This window comes from Spea bombifrons, chromosome 1 (genome assembly GCF_027358695.1).
Source record: "Spea bombifrons isolate aSpeBom1 chromosome 1, aSpeBom1.2.pri, whole genome shotgun sequence".
Taxonomy (NCBI): Eukaryota; Metazoa; Chordata; class Amphibia; order Anura; family Pelobatidae; genus Spea; species Spea bombifrons.
Genome location: NC_071087.1, coordinates 34030738 through 34048253, shown reverse-complemented (window position 1 = coordinate 34048253; position 17516 = coordinate 34030738). Strand labels below are relative to the sequence as shown.

The following is a 17516-nucleotide window of genomic DNA, read 5'->3' as shown; positions in this document are numbered from 1 at the left end:
TACTCTCAAATATCTGTAACTTTATTCTCCAATATATTAGATATATTTATCCAATATAAATAGATATATATTTACATACTCACTAAAATATACATTTACGTTGAGTTTAAGTGATTGTTGCAGTTACCTTTTAATATCAGGAGTTAGGGACAGCCAAATGTGAAGATTTAGTGGCTTGTACACTTACAGTTTGTAATGGTATGATGAGGCAGGACCCCAGATGGCGGAGGTAGCCAGGCCAAACAGGAACCAGAAAGTCAGAGAACCAACCGGGTCAGACAGGTAATCAGGATAAGCCGAATCAGAATCCAGAGACGAGGTCAACAAGCCGAATCAATACCAGACGAGCAGGAATCAGGAGCCGAATCAGGAGACAGGAACGAGGTCAACAAGCCAAGTCAAACCGGAGCAGTAGTCACAATCAATGCACAAGCAAATAGCAAAATACACCAACCAAGGGTGAACCAGAAGAGGAAGTCCAGGTTTAAATAGGGACAGGTGGAGGTGTGTCTAGCATTAAGGAGGTCACCCGAGGTTATAAGAACACGTTACGTATGTAACGTGTAATATTACTTTTTGGCCACACGGTGGCGCTGTGCTACCTGTTTGCCGCGTGGTCGGCCACGCGGTGAAGACGCCGACCGGGTAGCGGTGGTACTAGCTGCCCGGGAAGCCGGTCGAGGAGGCAGCGTCGCGGGAGCGGCCACGGCGCGGGACCGGAGAGGCAGGTAAGTCCTTACAGTACCCCCCCCTCGAGAACCGCCCGAAGGGCGACCAGGACCCCTGCCAGGCCTCCCAGGGTATTTGGAATGGAAGAGGCGAACCAGCCGAGGCGCGCGGACTTCAGAGGCGGGCACCCAAGATCTTTCTTCAGGTCCATAACCCTTCCAGTGAACCAGATATTGCAGAGCACCCCGGAAGATGCGGGAATCGAGGATGGAACGGATCTCGTAGTTCTCCGAGGAGGTGACCGAAACGGGACCAGGACTGGCCAGAGGACGAGTAAAACGGGAGAACAACACTGGCTTCAGGAGGGAGACATGAAACGTGCGAGGAATACGAAGGTTACGTGGCAGGTTCAGTTCATATGTGACAGGGTTAATACGGCGTAGGATGGAGTATGGTCCAATAAAGCACGGTGCTAGTTTTTGCGAAGGACAGCGAAGGCGTATGTGACGGGTAGAGAGCCACACCTTGTCTCCAGGCATATAGGAAGGGGCAGGTAACCTTTTACGGTCATAATACTTCTTTTGTGTCTGAGAAGCAGCTATGGACGCAGAGCGGACAGAGGACCAAACAGAAGACAGGTGTTTTAGGTGTGTGTCCAAAGCAGGTACCCCTACCTCTGGGGTGTCTGTAGGCAAAACAACCGGGTGGAAACCGTAGACACAATAAAAGGGAGTGTGTTGGGTGGAGGCTTGCACGGAGTTATTGAGGGCGAACTCCGCAAGTGGGAGGAGGTCAGCCCAGTCGTTCTGGTTGTCGTTAACAAAAGCTCGTAGATATTGTTCAAGCCGCTGATTAGAACGTTCCGCTGCCCCGTTGGTTTGGGGGTGATAAGCCGTGGAAAAGGACAGGGTGATACCTATGGCTTTACAGAAGGACCTCCAGAACCCGGGAGATGAACTGGACTCCACGGTCAGATACGATATCCTGGGGAATTCCGTGGAGTCTAACAACTTCTCTCATGAAGATGTCCGCGAGTTCTCTGGCCGAGGGAAGTTTAACTAGCGGAACAAAATGAACCATCCTGGAAAAGCGGTCCACGATGGTGAGTATGGCGGTGTAGCGGCGGGATAGAGGAAGTTCCACTATGAAGTCCATGGCAATATGGGTCCAGGGACGACAAGGCACCGGAAGGGGCCGTAGGTGACCAGCTGGAGGAGTCCTGGGGGTCTTGGTAGTGGCACATATGCGGCAGGATCTGAGGTAATCAGCCACGTCTTGTCTCCAGGAGGGCCACCAAAAACGGAGGCCAAGGGCCTGGCAGGTGCGTCGAAGACCAAGGTGGCCAGAAAACTTTGTGGAATGGTGTAACTGAAGTATCCTTTCACGGTACACAGGAGGCACAAACAGTTTGTCAGGTGGGGTATGGGCTGGAGCAGATGGTTGGCTGGCTTGAATGCGTTGTAGGAGGGGAGAAGCAACGGCTAGAGATACAGCAGAGATAATACGGTTAGCTGGGACGATGGGTTCCGGGTCTGGTTTCTCCTCTGTGGCTGTGCAGAACATACGGGATAAAGCGTCGGCCTTGGTATTTTTAGACCCCGGGCGATAGGAAATAACATAATTAAAACGGGATAAGAAGAGAGTCCATCGTGCTTGTCTGGGGGTTAAACGTTTGGCATCAGCAATATACTGGAGGTTCTTGTGGTCTGTGAGAATAGTAACAGGTATGCGGGAACCCTCTAGGAGATGACGCCACTCAGTAAGGGCGAGGATGACTGCCAGTAGTTCCCGGTTGCCGATGTCATAGTTCCTCTCCGCAGGAGAAAAGCGTTTGGAAAAGAACCCACAAGGATGTAGCGGCCCTTCGTATGTTTTCCGCTGAGATAGGACCGCTCCAGCGCCGATTTCTGAAGCGTCTACTTCTATAACGAAGGGTTGAGAGACATCAGGGTGAACGAGGACCGGAGCAGACACAAACAGATTCTTCAATTTCTGGAAAGCCTGAACAGCGGAGGCAGGCCAATTATGACAGTCAGACCCCTTTTTAGTGAGCGCAGTCATGGGAGCCACAACCTTAGAAAAGTCTCGGATAAATCGTCTATAATAGTTAGCAAAGCCGAGGAACCTCTGGAGGGCTTTCAGTCCTTGTGGTTGAGGCCATTGCAGAATGGCATGCAGCTTGTCAGGATCCATTTCGAACCCTGTATCGCTAATGACATAACCAAGGAAGGGTACGCGGGAAACTTCAAATACGCATTTCTCCAATTTAGCGTATAAACGGTTTTCACGAAGGCGTGCCAGGACCTTTTTAACGTGTATCCGATGTGAAATAGGGTCCGGCGAGTGGATAAGTATGTCATCAAGGTAGATGACAACGAATTGATGAAGATAGTCCCGGAAACAGTCATTAACGAATTCCTGAAATACTGCTGGGGCGTTACAGAGCCCAAATGGCATTACTGTATACTCGTAATGGCCAGAGCGGGTATTAAAAGCTGTCTTCCACTCATCGTTCTGACGGATACGAATGAGGTTGTAAGCACCACGTAAGTCCAATTTAGTGAACACCTTTGATCCCTTCAGGCGGTCGAACAACTCGGTAATGAGTGGCAAGGGGTATGTGTTTTTAATGGTGATCCGATTGAGGCCCCGATAGTCTATGCACGGGCGTAGACCGCCATCTTTTTTAGACACAAAAAAGAAGCCTGCACCGGCGGGAGAAGCGGAGCGGCGGATAAAGCCCTTTTGGAGGTTTTCTTGGACATAGGCCTCCATGGCCTCAGTCTCGGCCGGGGATAACGGATACACTCTGCCCCTTGGGGGTACGGTGCCAGGAAGCAGGTCAATAGGGCAATCATAGGGACGGTGAGGAGGCAAGGAGTCGGCCTCTTTCTTATCAAACACGTCAGCATATTCCTGGTATTGCGGAGGCAGGGTGGTGGTATCTAAAGAGGCGATTTTCACTAAGCATGGTTGAGGGAACATGCAGGAGGAGCACCACCAGGAAGTGATCTCACGGGTAGACCAATCGATGTCAGGGTTATGCAGCTGCAGCCAAGGGTAGCCCAACACTATGGGAGCAGCCGGAGAAGATATTACATGTAGAACCACAGTCTCTTTATGGAGAACCCCTATTTGGAGACGAAGCGGTGTAGTGTCATGGGTCACCGCTGCAGGTAGGAGAGGCCGCCCGTCGATTGCCTCCACAAAAACTGGAGAGGCTTTTTCCTGCAAGGGAATGTTGTGGAGCCTGCAGAAGTCGCGGTCGATAAAGTTTCCGGCGGCCCCAGAGTCAATAAGGGCTGGGGCTAGAATGGTTCTCTCCTGGACAGTGAGAGCAGCAGGCACAAACATACGCGATGTCCGGTCGTGGGGAAAAACAGCAGGAAGGCCTAGAGGAGACTCCCCAATCCTCCTTAGGCCCTGTAGTTTCCCGGCTTCACGGGGCAGGAGCGCACGTAATGACCTTGTTTGCCACAGTACATACAGAGGTCCTGTTGGCGCCGGAGGGTTCTCTCCTCCTCGGAGAGATGTGTGGAGCCGATCTGCATGGGCTCTTCAGGCGGAAGAGAAGCAGAGTCAGAAGCAGCGAGACGTGGCGCAAAACGCACTGGACCCCTTCTTTGGCGATCTCGCTGTACCTGGCGTTCCCGGAGATCAATGTGGCCAATGTAGGCGATGAGTTCTTCCAAGTCCGTGGGCAGGTCTCGGGCTGCTACTTCATCTTTCAGGCGGTCAGTCAGGCCATTAGTGAAGGCAGCAACCAAGGCGTCGTTGTTCCATGCCACTTCTGCAGCCAGGGTACGGAATTCAATGGCATAGTCCGATAAACTGCGTGTACCCTGACGCAATGAGAAGAGACTTGACGAGGCAATATGGCCGCGACCTGGCCTGTCAAACACTTGACGGAAAGTGGTTACAAAGTCATTATAATTGTTGACCACTGGAGAGTTGCGTTCCCAAAGAGGAGTTGCCCAGGCCAGAGCCCTGTCAGTGAGTAGGGCGATGACATACCCCACACGGGCTCTGTCGGAAGGAAACAAGTAGGGAGACATCTCGAAGTGAATGGAGCACTGATTGAGGAATCCACGACAGGTAGCAGGATCTCCTCCATATCTGGGAGGAGGAGGTAAACGGAGGGTATGAAGACCTGGGTCAGCAGGCGGTGGAACAGCAACAGGTGCAGCAGCGGGCACAGGAGGAGGACCACGTGCTGGATCAGTCCTCGCCAGGAGGGTTTGCAAAGCCTGAGCAAACTGGTCCATGCGATGATCCAGACTTTCAATACGTGCTTCACAGGTAGACATCTTCTGGCCAATCTCCGCGGGGTCCATGGTGACCCTTGGTACTGTAATGGTATGATGAGGCAGGACCCCAGATGGCGGAGGTAGCCAGGCCAAACAGGAACCAGAAAGTCAGAGAACCAACCGGGTCAGACAGGTAATCAGGATAAGCCGAATCAGAATCCAGAGACGAGGTCAACAAGCCGAATCAATACCAGACGAGCAGGAATCAGGAGCCGAATCAGGAGACAGGAACGAGGTCAACAAGCCAAGTCAAACCGGAGCAGTAGTCACAATCAATGCACAAGCAAATAGCAAAATACACCAACCAAGGGTGAACCAGAAGAGGAAGTCCAGGTTTAAATAGGGACAGGTGGAGGTGTGTCTAGCATTAAGGAGGTCACCCGAGGTTATAAGAACACGTTACGTATGTAACGTGTAATATTACTTTTTGGCCACACGGTGGCGCTGTGCTACCTGTTTGCGACCACGCGGTGAAGACGCCGACCGGGTAGCGGTGGTACTAGCTGCCCGGGAAGCCGGTCGAGGAGGCAGCGTCGCGGGAGCGGCCACGGCGCGGGACCGGAGAGGCAGGTAAGTCCTTACACAGTTCAGTTGTCCCATGGTAAACTTCAGCATAACCTCACTGCCTCAGACCATACTATGCTTTTTTGCCATTAGTCAAAACATTGATTTGTCTAACTTTTTTAAGTATCAACACTGACCCAATTCTTTAGTGCTGCTACAATTACATTTTATTAATGATATCTAAGCTGTATATTTAACCAACAAGTAGCTTATTTGCACAACCACCAATTAAATTGTGGCTATCTATAAAGGTAATTGGGGCTTTCTCCATTTTAGAACATTTTTATTTACACATCAAAACTGGCATCAAACTGAGGAATTTTGCAATTTTTTTTTTCTTTTGCGCTTGGGGGTCCACGTGCGCATGTGCTCCTATGGAGGAGCCTCCACTGCATGCACAATCACTTACCTCACATGGTGCCTTAGCCTGTCCTTAATTTGGTGCTATGCTACTAATGGGGGATCATGCCTCACCTCCAAGAATGGAGAATTAAGACAAAAGGCAATTTTACTTCTGCCTCTTATAAAACATACAATGAGGCAAATGCTCTTTCTTCAAGTGCTCTCTACTTATTGGTATGTTTCTGGTTATGTTTATTTCTCCTGAATTATAACATATTATATAAAATACAAAATAGATGATAACAGTAACTCCTGGCATAGAAAGCATATTTATTAATGAGGAGGTGCAGAATGATATCATGAAAGAATACAAAAGTTGTTTTGAAATAATTCAAATCAGGTGACATATACAATAAACAAAGGCAGGCCCTGACTGGCCATCTGACACACTGGGAAAAGCCTGCTGGCCAACATCACCACATACTCTCTCGATCTGCCTCTTCAGCAGCAGATTGGGTGCTGTAGTGTGCAGCCAGCTCTTGGATCTCAATAAGTAAAACTTAGAGGAGAGAAGCGATATATAGAACCATTTAAATATAAAAAGGGATTTCAAAAAGTACAGGAGGGAAATATTTTTCCAAGTAAAAGAAATGTTAGAACAAGATGTCATAATCTAAAACTAGATGTAAAGGAGAAACTAGATTTGCCAAATGTTTTTCTCCTGCCAAATTCCAAATGTATTATGTCAGTTGAGCTTGAACTATAAAAAAAACAGACATACCAAAAACTGAAACTTAAAAAATCCTAAACCAAAATAATAAAGAAAGATAAAAAAAGAGAATAACCTAGAATTTAAGTAGAAAACCTCAATTTACCATTAATAATAGAACATATTTTTTAATTCTATTCAAAGATGTTTATATAAAGTGCATACTTACACAATCTATTACTAAAGTAATTCTTAAAATCCTTATTAGCAGTCATGGTAGGTTGATACTGCTTTTAATGGCAACCCTGAAAAAAATACATGATCACTTGTATGAAAGAAGACTCTTGACTTGAAAATCATATTATTCTGGATGAGATTTCGCAACTAATAGCACCCATACAATATTGTTTTTGCTTTTTTTATACATCTGTGAATATACTTTATTATGCCACAATCCAAAAAAATATTTTAGAATACCGGTAAAAGTGTTCCTGTCATAGCATTCTTGGTGTCATTATAATCTTCTTTTGTCTCTTAAGGTTACTTTATGCACAAGGTAAAAAAAGGCCCAGTTGTCAAAACTGCCCATTGGTCTTGTCTTAGATTCAGGGCCTAATTTTTCAGGTAATACTTTCTTTTGATGTTTTCTCCCGGTGCTCTCTCTTTGATCAGTGTAATCCTCTCTTCGTCATCCGCTTCTCCGTGAACTTGGCCTCCCCGTGCATTTCCGCAAAAGGGCAGAGCTTCTGGGCACATCTTTTCCCCCAACTGGAGGAAATGGGGAGAGGCTGTCCCAGTGGCACAGAGAGGCCAGAATAATGCAGGTAGATTTGAGAAAGAGAGGTATAAAATTTGCCACAAATCTATCCCTATAGAACATGGTTTGGGGCATCAAATTAAGCATTTTCAGAAAATGTTATTCTTTAGTATCTAAATTGGAATTATGTAACTGGAGTACAATTTCCGTTGACGTAAAATAATCAACTTATTTGGAAGTTCTGTTATAGAGACAAGCCATGAGTCTAATATGTTATTGTAATATATTATACTTGGGGAAATTACATTTGTTTTTCATCTTAGATAACAATAGAACTGATATTTCTTTGAGGTAGAATTGTTGGAAGTATTTATCTCGTCATATCTTCTTAATATTGATTAATATGTGGTCTAAAGTGACTGTGAATATGAATACAGTTAACTAGTGAATTATTTCAAATTACAATAGGCTTTATGGCATTTTCAATTTCAATGGAATCATTTCTAAAAAAAAAAAAAGTATGCCAAAAAGGGCATCTTTATAATGTGTTTTATTAGCTAAAGGTTTCTGTTCATTAGTAATTAGATTAAAAAATATGGATACAATGATGGGTCTGTAATTTGTTTAGCATTTAAGTTCCTGTATAACCTCAAATCTCTTTAATGCATGCAATTCTAATTCTAGTTACTTACAGCAGTTCTTCCTTATAACATTCAGTTGTGATTTCAAGTTACATAATAAAACATTATATTGTTGGTTTTGATGGGTAAAAAAACATTTCCTTTTCATTTGAACAACTTTATGCCATTGTGCTGTGAGCCTGCTGTGTGAAATATTCTATGTCTCATAGTACACTATGGATAATGATATACTATACTTTTTGATATGCAGCATCTCGTTTGCACTGTTGGTAAAGACCATATAAGAAAATTATGTACTAGACCTACAGTTAGGAATATGATCCCATTTTTATAATATCATATGCATGTTTTATCATTTTATGTTTTTTTTATACACCATTATACCCTCTGTATATTAGTAGATGCACAACATTCTGTAGCTGAGACAATTTCTTTCATGTTCCCCATTACATTTTATTTAAATAGAGCACCATGTGCAAAAAAACCAAATTCTCTCAGGTCCATCCAACAGAAAGAAGGTGAATGAAACTGATAAAAAAAAGGAAAAATAAATTATTTCCAACAAGCTGTCTTTTAATAGAGCGATTGTCTAGTTTCCGAACTTTTTTCTTATTCGATTATATATATATAGATTTGTTATGATCTCTCCTATATTTCTGCTTATGTCATTTTCTGTAATTTTTTTTACATTCTTTGTCTATTCTAGTATGTTCCATGTGTTCCACCTTTTTTGTACTGCCCCAAATTACAGTAGAGGGGCAGTGGCATGAAAGAACACAGGAAGATGTCAGTGGGGCACAGCATCTCTGAAACCTCTAGGGACTCAGTGTAAGTTACATTCAGTATACCTCCTAATAGTCATGTATATATATGATGCACAATGATTGACACTTCAGAATGAGTGCATGGGAGTAAAAAGTAATTGTATCTAAATAAGGCAACATTATATTGGGGTGTTTGCATATTACTAACAAATTTGCATATTACTAAAAAAAATGTGTACCAAGATGATTTGTATTTATTAATTCAAACGTTTAACTCCTGATAATAAACACCTGAGATTGTTCTGCAAGAATGGTTGAGCTGGCTCTGCATAATGCATAGAAATACCAGTAGGATTTTTTTTTAAAGAAAATCTCACTTTAATAACTGTGTATGATTAAAATCAGCCCTCCTTTTAGCAAAACCGTTCTGTCTTGTTTTCCATAAAGCCTGCCAACTTCTGGATAAGTAAATACACCTCATCAAGTAACAACTATGAATTAAATAAGGTTATTCTGTTATATGAATAAAGCTGATCATGAATTATACTATATATATATATATATTTTTTACCCAGGGTCATTCCCTTGATATAAACATAAAGGTATTCCATGTAATTTGGTAACAACTGTCAACCATGTTATTTTATGTTTCCAATAAGGAAACAGTTCCATTCATATATGTATAGATTTTGGGAAAACCAATTCTTATCTCACCAGAATAGCAAATTTAGTGTCATTAAAACAGAGTATTCTGCAGCCATTGATAATATTACTAATGTCCTTTGCGGTAGTCATGACTTTGATTTCATGCAAAGCACCCCAAGCGTTTTAATTACCTAGTTGTCAATATGTTGATTGCAGTATAACATTTAACCTCTGTTTTCAGAATAAAATTTGCTTCAGCTGTCTGTTTTTTTTTTCCCATTTTCTTAAAGGACATTTTATGCATGTGGCTCTGAAAATTGTACCATGAAAATGGGGATGATTACATCAGACAGAGAAGAAAACCATACAGCAGACTTTAAAACTGAAATGAACACTTGGATGTATCTACCTGGACTTACCACACCATACAATGACATTCCCAAGCCAGACCTTAATGATCTAACAAAGTTATTAGGTGTTCAAGTGATTCTCATCCTGGCCTACAGTTCCATTATCCTTCTGGGGGTTATGGGCAATACCCTTGTAATTTATGTAGTTATCAAATTTAAAACCATGAGAACTGTAACCAACTTTTTCATCGTGAACTTGGCTGTGTCAGACTTAATGGTTAACACACTGTGCCTGCCATTCACATTGGTGTATACTCTTTTGGATGAATGGAAGTTTGGAACAGTATTGTGCCATTTGGTAACCTATGCTCAAGGACTGGCAGTTCAGGTATCCACGGTCACACTTATGGTTATTGCATTGGATAGGCATAGGTGTATTGTCTACCACCTTGAAAGCAAAATCTCAACAAAAATTTGCTTTATGATCATAGGTATTACCTGGGCTTGCAGTGCTGTATTGGCTAGCCCATTGGCCATTTTTAAGGAGTATTCTCTTATTGTTATCTCTTCTGATTTTCAAATCCAAGTTTGCTCAGAGAGGTGGCCAACGGGGCATTTTAATTACAGTACAGTTTATAGCATATCAATGTTGCTGATTCAGTATATTTTACCACTAGCTATAATTTGCTATGCTTATATACGTATATGGACAAAATTAAAGAATCACGTCAGTCCAGGTGGAGGAAATGATCATTACCACCAAAGGCGACGCAAGACAACCAAGATGTTAGTGGCGGTGGTGGTGGTGTTTGCGGTGTGTTGGCTGCCTTTCCATGCTTTTCAGCTTGCAAGTGACATTGACAGCAAGGTTTTGGACCTAAATGAATACAAATTTATATACACAATATTTCATGTTATTGCCATGTGCTCTACCTTTGCCAACCCCTTACTGTATGGGTGGATGAACAACAATTACAGAACTGCATTTCTTACAGCTTTTAAATGTGAGCAAAGGATGGACTCAATACATCCCGAAGTCTCTGTAGCTTTTCAAATGAAGAAAAAACAGTTAGAGGTTAAAGCGATTAATGGTACCAGTGACAACTGTCAGGATACTTGCATACAGCCTACCAACGTTTAACACTCTGGAGAATAAACACAGAATAAACCAGATAAATCAGTACATTGGAAAAGGCACTCATGTCTTCGGGATGACTAACAATTTGCAATATCAGAGCGCTAAAAAAACCCATACCTGCAACATGAAGAGGATACATTAAGTTGAACACATAATACAAGCCCTGTGGTTGTAAAGGATTTCTCTAAAGATCTCCAGAAAAAAGAATTATCGTTTGTATAGAACTTCGAATTCCATTGAAATAACCACTTTACATTGGGGAAAAGCCATCTAAAGGAAACCAAAATGTTCCACTAAAAATGGTGTTTTATTATAGTACATGTAATATATGATAATATAATTGATTGTATGTCTGAATCTGTGTTTCTATGTGTACTTCTGTGTATATATATATATATATATATATATATATATACACACACAAATATCTAAAGAGATAAAATATATGGACGCTCACAATGTATATGTATATGCATATAATTGCACACACACACACACACACATATATATATATATATAGCACACACAAATATAGTATTGGTACAAATCTGTATAAATCATTGCGTTATTTCTCATGACATTGCATGCAGTGACACAGTAAAGTATAAGACCTATATATTTGCTTGTTATTTTTTATAATATGAGATTAGCTATTTTATTGTATTATAGTTTACAGATCTGAACATTCTTTGCCATGGTATTTATGCTGGTTGAATTGCTTGTCTGTGTTGCCAAATTCAGAATTTTGTAGTGCCAAACCTCAAGTGTGTGTAGTTACATAATACTACCTATGATATTATAGTAAATATGCATCTTGCAAGTTTTTTTTAGTGTTGTTTTTTTTCAAAAAACGTCAATGTATCGTGCTTAAGCTATTAGACTCCACTGGACTCTGTTTCCCAGTAGATGCACAATGCACTTGGAAAGCCAACAGTTTATACTTTTGCAGCATAATAGAAAAGAAGTAACAACTGTACTCAGTGATCCAGCAATGCAGGAATTTTATGGTCTACAAAGAAATATGAGAGCAATGTAATCAATGTCTTACTGTTATTACTTGTGTGCTCAGACTAAAAGCTTGCAAAACAAGCCCATTCAAACTTACATTTTACATTTGAAGTGCCTGGGGCATTGGTCAAAAGGAATAGGAAACATGAACATTTTTTAGGTTCTTTAGAAGGCCTCTCTTTGTGTATAAAAGAGTGCTTTTGTACATGTTGACAGTTGGTCTATGTACCTAAAAATGTAGGTGGTTGGTGAACAATGTGATGTTTATTATTTTCTAATTTGGGTTAAAGAGAAAGTAGCAGTTATAATTATACTGGCACAATAAGCACATACATGGGAACCCACTTATATGGGTGTCAGGGTCACTCTCCAAGTTCTTCGGGCAGAAGAGTGGTATTTGAAAATGCCTACTTTCCCTCCTACTCCCTGCACACTTAGAGGGGCACTAGCCACACCCCTATGTGTGACTAGCTCTAGCCATGCATGGTTAGACACACCCACAGCCTGCTAGGCCCACCCCCCCCTCAGATTTCTAGATCCACTCCCTTACAAATGTGTTGAGCGCTGGGTAGCCTATCCTGGGAAGTGGTTTCCTAAACGTGACTCCTCTCCTGTTTTTAGTATATTACACATTGCCCTGTCTTTTGATGTCCCAACCTTCCACCCCCTCCATCTAGTCCACTTCATCTATAACTCAATTTATTCCATGCTGTTTTAACCTTCACCTCCCCATTGACTGTGCTTTCCCTCTCTTTTCTTCCAGTCTCCTTTCTGTCTACTCATATAAACTTTTTCTACCTTCAAGTTTTGTTACTTTTCCTTATTATTCTGCTGTACCACTTTCCCAGTGTTGTACAAGTTCAAGTCATTGCAACATTAAGTAGGACATTCTACTGTTCATCATAGGGTGTAATTGCTTTGTTTTGTTACCATACAATATTTATCTATACAAATAAACGTATATTTGGCAAACCATTATGACTACTATTTTGGAAACAAATGTTTAAATATTTGCATATTGAGATTTCCTTATAAGAAAAAAACCTGGGTTTTGTACATTTCCTACATTTTCTGTAATTAATGAAATACATTAGTAAACATTGTTAAATACTGTCGCAAGTACCGTGAGAAGTAAGGAGATTGTTAGGTGTTCAGAAACATGGTGCATTTGTACATATGGCTTTTTTTTTATAAATCTTTGTCTTGGGAGCAGATATAGATGATCAAAAAACAAAGAATTTATGGAGAATAAGACACATTTAAGAAAGTGACACTGAAAAATATATATAAATATCTTTGCTTTGCTCATCTCTCATTGGTTGCAGAATGTTCTGTTTTGGAACAATACACATTCACAGGGCCATATAAAAACTACATATTAAAATTCAAGCTAATAAATCACAAGACCAGGCACACAAAGAGCACAATTGAAAGGGGACAAAAAACAAGGACTTGATGATATTCATTCTTTTTTTTATAATTTATAGTCAAATTACCCACACTCACTGTCCCCTATTGCAGTAATGCTACAGAACCTTCTGGCATTCTTTTACTTTCTGCCCATTTTGAAAATACCTCTGTTATTCTTCAATGTGTTTTACCAATTGTGGGCATGTTTTGCACCTACAATGACAATAATTTGTTGCGGAAATATATTTTGATTTAATATGCAATATAATCTCCTAGGTGTTTTTAGCCTCTTCATGGCAAATGTTGTTCTATGCCTTCCCAGAAGTCGTCCTTCATGACAATGAGGACAGTGCAGAGCATTCTCTGGGGTGAGTCTGCCTCACAACTAAGGAAGGCCTATTGGAACCATTTCTGAGACTTCTGCATCGCATGATTGCTGTGATGACCGCCTGTTCACACGATAAAGCCAATGTTTGTAATTATTGATTTATCTTTAGATCTCATGCTCTCTCTGCAACACACTAGAAGTAAAGCAGAGAGTGTTTAAGTGTTACACTGTTTTGCTGTTTGCATTTGTTTTTTACAATGTTATACCTGGGAAAATGGAAAGGGGCTAGTAATAGTTTAGTGAGTGGAATTTGGGTGTGGTTTAGTCAAATTAATGTTAAATATTGATAACATTACATATATAGATATACATGTGGGTTCAATTCCCCTTATTTGCTGTTTCTGCTATCTTTCTCTCCATCTGGTTTCTCCTATCACCCTCAGCTTTCCCTCCTTTACTATCTCTCGTTCATGCTCTCGCGCCCCTCTTTCTTTTCACTATCCCTTGCTTTCTCACTTCTCTTTCTCTCCCTTCCTCCTTCCCTTATCTCTTTCCCTCTCTTTCTTCTTGCTGTTTCTCTCTTTGCTCATCCCCTAATGCCTTTATCTGTTTCTTCTCTCTATTGCCCCTCTTTTCTTCTACCTACCCACTGCACACATGACTATTCCACAGCCTCCAGCTGTGCGAGGTTATACTAATTGTAATTCTAACTGTTTTGGCACATTCTTTAGCCAGCATAATGCTATTACTTTATTGAAACACCTTATTTTCCATCTGGTAGCTGTTGTCCATGTTCTGGCAGGTTGAACAGCCTTATCCACTACATGTATGTGATTAACTATGTGTGCTTTTGTGCTTTTATACAGGTAATGGGCATCCTCCAGAATGCATTATCTTATAGTATATTCTCACTTTGCACCTCCTACTAGAAAGTTGTGTCCATTGGAGCTATTAGCTAGTTCAGGGGCTGAAAGAACGGAGCCAAGAGTCTATAGAAATGCTTTCACACAGAAATGCCATACAGAGCATGGAAAGGCTGGGATAACACATTTCGGTTAAATAAACAGATGTAAAAAAGAAATGGATTGTTCCTTTCTATGTGCATATATATATATATATATATAAACCAAAAAAGGAGAGCACACCAAATTAAATGATTGAACTTAAATAAACAATACTGGTACAGAAAAAAACTTGACATTTCAGTCTCAGGAGTACTTTGGTGTTGAAATGTTAAAAACATCACCATCTAGTTATCAAATCTCTCTATTTATAACTTAATTATTGATGATTCTAGAACATATTGTTATCCTATTTAAACTATACAAATTACTCATAGAAAATTACTGCATTTATTTGCATTTGGTGGTACATGTCATATTTATAGGAGCCTACCTCAATCACTTGTCTTGTGCAAATGCTGTTTCAATAATTAAGTCTCTGTCAAAGTCATGTCACTCAAAATATAATAGCTGACAAGTTAGAGTGGTGGGCTTTAATCTGAGAAAAATGAAATTAAAGCTATTTGTAATTCTGGGTTAGTTTTCTAAAAGTATATCAGAATTTGTAGAATTTTAATGTAATTCAAAACCTTAAAATAAATATAACCACACCATAATAATGGAAACCTAATATCTCTTCACCTGCAAAGAACACATTATAATAGTATTACTCACACCTGCAGCACAAATGGGCTCCTGATTACTATAACGAATGAGTCACTTAATAACCACAGAAGATACACGACAAAACGAATGTACTGATTGGCAAGTTATTGCACACGGAATAGAACAAATAGTGTTCTGTATAAGCAATTTAGACTTGTTAATGATGATACTATAATGTTTTATTTACTAAATTATAGAAATTAATGCTTTTCGTGAAATTGCAGTTTGGTAATTTGACATCTAAAATTACATTTATTTTAAAAAATACATTGTTTTCAAAGAAAGAGTTTGAAAGCACATGCGAACAATTAAGATGCTCATTATTCCTAGTGTAAAGATGCAAACCTTAATCAGTCCTTGGTTTTATATCATGGATAGCCATATGCATGCATGTTTAAATTTCCTCCCTTTGCTAACCACTACCACTTATCTACCATCCTACAGTAAGGCAAAATGTCTTGATATTATAATTACTCCCTTGACACTCTTGTTCTAGCATTTCCCCTCATTTAAACCATATAGTCCTTCTGCACTTTGTGACATCCCTTGAAGCATTTACATATTTTTTTATCACAGCCCCTCTCTTCTCCTCTTAAATCTACACATACGGAGTCCTCTCAGTTTGTAAGCATAGCATTGTCCAAAATGTCATATGCTGAAGGGGACATACCAAGACATTCTAGACAATGCTATGCTTCCAACTTTGTGGGAATAGTTTGGGGAAGGCCTTTTTCTATTCCAACATGACTTTGCCCAGTGCACAAAGCAAGGTTCATAAAGACATGACTGGATGAGTCTGGGGTGGAAGAACTTGACTGCCCTGCAAAGATCCTGGACCTCAACCCCATCAAACATCTTTGGAATGAACTGGAATGGTAATTGTGAGCCAGGCCTGACCTCACAAATGTGCTACTGGATGAATTGCCAAAAATCCCAACATAAACACTCCAAAATCTTGTGGAAAGCATTCCCAGAAGACTGGTAGCTGTTATAGGTGGAAAGGGGGGGAACCAACATATTAATGTCTATATATTTAGTATGTGATATCATTAAAGTTCCTGTAATGGTCAGGCGTCACAATACTTTTGTCTATATAGTGTATTTTAGTATGATGAGAAAAATATAAATTTTTGGGTTGTAAAAATAAGTTCTAAAGACAATGTCGCTTCCCAGGTTTAAACTCTAAAGGGAATGTTTGCAGAAGAGAGGTGGAGTGATATTATATTTAACATTGTTAAAGTTGCCTAATTTAATTTATATAATCTTTGTCATTGTAATCCCATTTTGTACCAGACAGTATGGCATCCCTTTTAAGTAACAGAATTATAATCACACCATAAGTGGTGCTTTTACCCATGCTACTAGCATTGTGTTTGTGTGTCTATGAAAAAGCTGGGGAAAACCCAAGAAATGAGTAAATCCTTTGGAAGCCATATCCTGTCTGCTTTTTGGGAACCGATAAGCTCATTGCTATCTTGAGACTATCCTAAAGTGGCCCTACCTGTATATCTGCCCCATAAAGACCATTCTCAACTGTTGCCATCCTGCAAGATTTTTTTTAGAATTTACCCCAGAGGCTGGAACCAGAGGCATCGTTATACCTGGTTTCCATGGAGCCTTGTTTCGTGACAATATCTTTACACCAATTTAACATTTACTAAAGCAGTCTTTTCTGGAAATAAATTCTGGGCTGTGATGATTTATGTAGGAATTTCTTCTATGATGATTTATTTAGCAATTCTTCAGAAGTAAATATCAAATAGCAGGTTTTATAGTATGTCTTGAAAACCCCTAAATGTATTAAACCATCGTAGATTACAGAAAAAAAAACCAGATTAGATTTAGGCGATCACTTTCCCAAGATTACTCTTAGCAGACCTTTGAAGATATATTTAGGGAATAATCCAATCACCCCTTGATTCTAAAACAAACTGTAAATCATTTTATTAAGACAGTTTACTCCAACTCTATGCATTTAATGGTTATTATATATTCTGCTAATCCCTTGCACACTTACTAGACTTTATACCACAGCTCCCAAATTATAGCCTTTGTTGCATTAACAGTGAACACAGAAAGTTACAATGCGGAAATAGCAGTATATTTAATTCTGCGGGGGGGGTTGTAGCTTTTTGGAAGCAGATAGTGTGCCAGGTCTACATACCTGTGTGAGTTACAATATAAACAAGTATATTTACTAAGATGTGTGTTTTTGCA

General features: G+C 40.4%; 1 protein-coding gene across 1 annotated transcript; it reads left to right on the top strand.

Moving 5' to 3' along the window:
- The first annotated feature begins 8695 nt into the window (after positions 1-8695).
- Positions 8696-11710, top strand: NPY2R (neuropeptide Y receptor Y2). The gene is made up of 2 exons (XM_053460359.1): positions 8696-8817; positions 9689-11710. Exons 1-2 carry the CDS (start codon positions 8756-8758, stop codon positions 10887-10889), a joined length of 1263 nt encoding a protein of 420 aa, XP_053316334.1. The 5' UTR covers positions 8696-8755; the 3' UTR covers positions 10890-11710.
- The last annotated feature ends 5806 nt before the right edge of the window (positions 11711-17516 follow it).